Below are 4966 nucleotides of genomic sequence, written 5' to 3' on the forward strand. Positions count from 1 at the left end.
TCTCGAGAAGGCACTCATGATGGATCTCCTTCAAATGAAAATGCTCAATTTGAAAATGATGAAGCTATCAATGAAGATTTGCAAAACCTAATCGCTCAACAAGTCAATAAAGCTCTTGAGGCCTTTGTCAGCCAGTTACCTGTTGCACCACCAATACCAACTCCAAATAACAACACTTTGGAGAACCCTTGTTCTGGGCTTTCTAATTCAGGCAGTGGTGGAATCCCTAGCGAGTCACGAGATGGAGAACTAGGTAACTTAGTCAATTCTGATTTACAAAGTTTAGTGTTAACATTGCAGAAACAGCTCAAGGAGCAAAGTGACCGCATAGAGCAAATACCTGGAGTATTGCCCGTAATCAAAGGGATAGATATGGATAAATATTCACAACAACCTTGGAAGCCAAGTGATGCTCCCCTCCCAATTCCAAAGAAATTTAAAATGCCGAATATTCCAAAATACGATGGAACAACTAATCCACGAGACCACATGACTGCATTCACAACAGGCATAAAAGGCAACGACTTGACCAAATAAGAAATTGAATCAGTATTGGTCAAAAAATTCGGTGAAACACTCACTAAGGGAGCATTAACATGATATTCTCTTTTACCCGAAAATTCCATAAATTCATTTGTTGAGCTTGCAGATTCATTTATCAAAGCACATTCGGGAGCTCAAAAAGTCGAAAAAAAAATGGAAGATATTTTCAAAATCAAGCAAGGGGACTCAGAGTTGCTTAGAGAGTTTGTGGATATGTTCTAGCGTGAAAGAATGACGTTACCGCGTGTACCAGACAATTGGGCAGCTATAGCCTTCACTAGTAATTTGAATGAAAAAAGCTCAGAAGCCATGAGGCGACTCAAGGAAAGTCTTCATGAATTCCCAGAAACAACGTGGAATGACGTTTACAACAGGTATAACACGAAGCTAAGGATAGAAGAAGATATTATCTCACGGTCTCAAAAAGAGTAAAAGGTGAGTTCGAGATGGGCGGAAACCAAAAAAAGGTTCGGTAAAAATAGATACGAACCATATATGGGTCCAACGGGAAAAAATTCATGATCAAAATAGGACAATTCAAGGTACGATCATAGATCGAGGAATAGAGAGTCGGGCTCATCATCAAGATTTGGGAATGATCCAAACACGCGAGAGTCACGGGATGATGATAGAAACTTGAAGGCAAGATTTGGCGATTATAATTTTACTATAAGCACTTCCGAGCTCGTAGCTATTTTAAGAAGCATGGGTGATAAGGTGCGGTGGCCAAAAGAAATGAGATCAAATCCAAACTGGCACAATCCTGATCACTGGTGCGAATTTCACAACGGTCATGGTCATAAAACGACAGACTGTAGGTTGCTACAAGGTGAAGTTGATCATCTATTAAAGCAAGGGTATCTCACCGAATTATTTAGTGAGAAAGGTAAGCAAGCATACATGAAGAATAGGCAGGAGCCCCCTAAACCACCTTCTCCCAAAAGAACTGTTAATGTTATAAGAGGAGGTGAAGAAATTAATGGTGTGACGTACATAGCAGCCAATAAAGTTTCAAAGGTCACAATTACCCATGGGAAACGGGTTCGACATGTCTTAGAGGAAGAAAGTATTACATTTGATGATGCAGATGTGGATGGCGTATTAACTCCACATAACGATGCACTGGTAATATCTCTACTTGTACATGATATTAATGTGAAATAGGTTTTGATTGATCCAGGTAGTTCCGTGAACATTATTCTGCTAAGAGTACTACACGAGATGCAAGATGAAGATAAATTAGTACCAAAGGCACATACTTTGTCTAGATTTGACAATTCCATCGGTGTGACGAAAGGGGAGGTAATATTTACTACATTCGCAGAAGGAGTTGTCAAAGATACAAAGTTTCAGGTGGTAGAGAAGGAGATGGCTTACAATATGATTCTTGGGAGACCATGGATCCACGAGATGGATATTGTTCCGTCTACCTTACATCAAATTATTAAATTTTCATCACCATGGGGAATATGTCAAATCCGTAGGGATCAACAGATATCCAAGAGCATCAACTCCGTCTCAGATTCAAGTACGAGAAACGAAGAAAAATAGCAGCTATAGAATCCAGTTGAGGATACCACAAGACACGTCTCAACTGAACAAGGGCGAACAGATGTGGACTCAAGGACCAATTCCATTCAGGAACCAGAGGAAAACGAAAATATCAAAACAACGATTGAAGAACTGGAGGATGTAGAGTTATTTACACAATGGCCTGAAAGGAAAGTCTACGTAGGGGCCGATCTAAGCCAAGACATGAAAGGTAAGTTGATTAAATTTTTGAAAACTAACGTGGATTGTTTTGCTTGGTCCCATTTTGATATGACAGGAATACCACCGGAGTTAATGACTCACAAATTAAATGAAGACCCATCTGTCACACCTCCTTTTTCCGCGCCCGCGAGGGCGCAAGGGAGTTTTTTCCAATTAAAGGACAATCGAAACGGGATTGGTTTAATTATTTCAGAGTTGCCACTTGGGAGATTTAGGGTGTCCCAAGTCACCAATTTTAATCCCGAATCGAGGAAAAGAATGACTCCATATTACGGTCTGCGTACTAGAAATCCGGATAAGGAATTCTGTTAACCCGGGAGAAGGTGTTAGGCATTCCCGAGTTCCGTGGTTCTAGCACGGTCGCTCAACTGTTATATTCGGCTTGATTATCTGATTTTATACAAGTGTGAACTTATGTGCAAAATTTAACTTTTAACCGCTTTTATCATTTACTGTTTTTATCAAGAATTGCAACGTTGTGAAAATGTATCTCGAACCGCGTTACAATCAATGTACCCGTGGTCGTCGACACACTTTGACTCCGTTGAGATTTGGATTTGGGTCACATCAATGTGCACCCGAGTTTAAGGAAATTAAATTATTAAAGGCGCGCCTAAAGCGACTAGCGTATTTATTTTGGGTAGGACCGTGGAATTTTACTAAACGGTCCATCCCGAAGTCTAAACAATTTTTAAAGCAAATATTTACTGAGGGCCCCGCAATTTGCATTTTATTTGGCGAGGCTCATCTCATTCTTATTTTTTTTTAAAAAAAAATGAATTTGCAACGTCGTGGACATGCATCTCGAACCACGTCACAATCAATGTACCCGTGATTAGAAACACATTTCGACTCCGTTGAGAATTGGATTTGGGTCACATAAATGCGCACCCGAGTTTAAGAAGGTAAGATTTATTAAGGCGCGTCCTAAAGAGTCTAACGTATTATTATTTTAGGAGGGTTGTGAGATTTGCTAAACAACCCGTCCTGGAACCTAAATGCTTCGATAATATACATTTAACAAGGCCCCCGCATCTTATGCGTTTTTGTTTGTCGAGGCTCATCTTGTCTTTATTTTTGAAAGGATGTCTTATAGCAACTACGTTTCTTATCGCGTTTGTCTCTACTAATTAAAAAACAGTAAATAGCCTTAGTCGATTACATGCTTGCAAGCTTATTTATAACAGGATTTAAAATGCTTTTACAGAATAATAAAACGTGATTGCACTTATAGACAACTAGTCGAAAATTATGGGCCCAAACCTAGCTCATGCGAGATGGCCAGACTTGGACCCCTGTTTTTCCGATACGGGCCTAACCGATTTGTTTCGATTTGGGCTCGGCCTTCATGGGGTTGAGGCCTAGAACTGATTTTTGTTCTGGGAAATGAGTTTATCAATTTATATGTGACAATCTGGCAGAAGGAGAAAGAACTTTAATTAAAGTGGATAGTTTTCCTATTTGGCCTACATTAGAGAATATACTACACCATCAGACTAAGTCTGAAATACAACTTATTACACTGGGCATATTTTTTCACCTAGCAGCATACATACAAGGCTAGCATTCGTTAACCTACATTGATATACTTAGTATGTAGGCTGCTTCTATTGTCCAAACAAAAATGTAACTATTTCATGACATTTAGAGTAACAGTTCATGTATATATATAAAAAAACAATCTGCAGGTCTTCTCTTTTGCATTCATGCTCAAACTTTCAGTTACATTTGTGGTATTAATTGTGTACCTGGTATGGAGGACAAAGAAGGAAGGAATGATCAGCTAGGCAGTATGCAGTAAACACAGCAACAACAGATACACAGCAACAACCAAATAGCCACGAAGATGAAGCTCACACGTTGGTCGAACAGCAGACAAATATTCCCAGGAAGCAAGATAGGAAACAAGACCAATCGAGAAAAGAACCAGAATATTTTGTGCTATAGCCAACAGAAATTCAATAACCACCAAAGCTCAGTACACAACCAGCACAGTTTCAAACAATCAGGAAGACTACAACTCAATGTACAGCACACAAAACTCAATGTAGTAGCAATCACAGCTGAAGATACACAGGCTTCTCTTAATGGAACAGTAATCAACCTAGTTAGGATGACCAGCTTGATTTCTTATGCAGTTTTGGACAATGTTCAGTTACAGTATTTTCTGGAAATTTCTTTCTGTTTTTCTTCACTTTTCTTTAACTCACAAAATCCCTCTCAAAACTAAAATTTCCAGCCCCTCCTTATGTTCTAAAACAGCTTATTTATAAGCTAATCGACCTAGCGCAGCCAAGCTGCCTGCTTCCTGCAACTTGCAGTCTGCCCATCCCTATTAAGCCCATCCTTAAGCATCTTTTGATGCCAGCCCTTTTGTTCCCCACGCCTGGCTTTCTTTAATCAAGAGTTATGGGTTCATTTTAGTATTCATTTTAAATTCTCATGCTCTTATGTCTTGTTCCCCATTGGCATTAATTTAATCCCAAATTAGTACCCTACTTGTCAGCTCATTTAAACTAATCATTTTTGTTCTTTTCAAACCCCGGACTACCCTTGCTAGCCCTTGATTATCACTGCCCTGCCCATTGCAGTATCAGGGCACTTTGGGCTTTGACCATTCGATTTCAGAACTGCCCCAACCTGGCTTTTT

General features: G+C 39.5%; 1 protein-coding gene across 1 annotated transcript; it reads left to right on the forward strand.

The window, feature by feature from the left end:
- Window positions 1–774: 774 nt before the first annotated feature.
- Window positions 775–2094, forward strand: LOC138883883 (uncharacterized). The gene is made up of 3 exons (XM_070164600.1): window positions 775–917; window positions 1362–1641; window positions 1708–2094. The coding sequence occupies exons 1-3, from the start codon at window positions 775–777 to the stop codon at window positions 2092–2094; spliced, it is 810 nt and encodes a 269-aa protein (XP_070020701.1).
- Window positions 2095–4966: the final 2872 nt, after the last annotated feature.

This window comes from Nicotiana sylvestris, chromosome 12, assembly GCF_000393655.2.
Source record: "Nicotiana sylvestris chromosome 12, ASM39365v2, whole genome shotgun sequence".
Taxonomy (NCBI): Eukaryota; Viridiplantae; Streptophyta; class Magnoliopsida; order Solanales; family Solanaceae; genus Nicotiana; species Nicotiana sylvestris.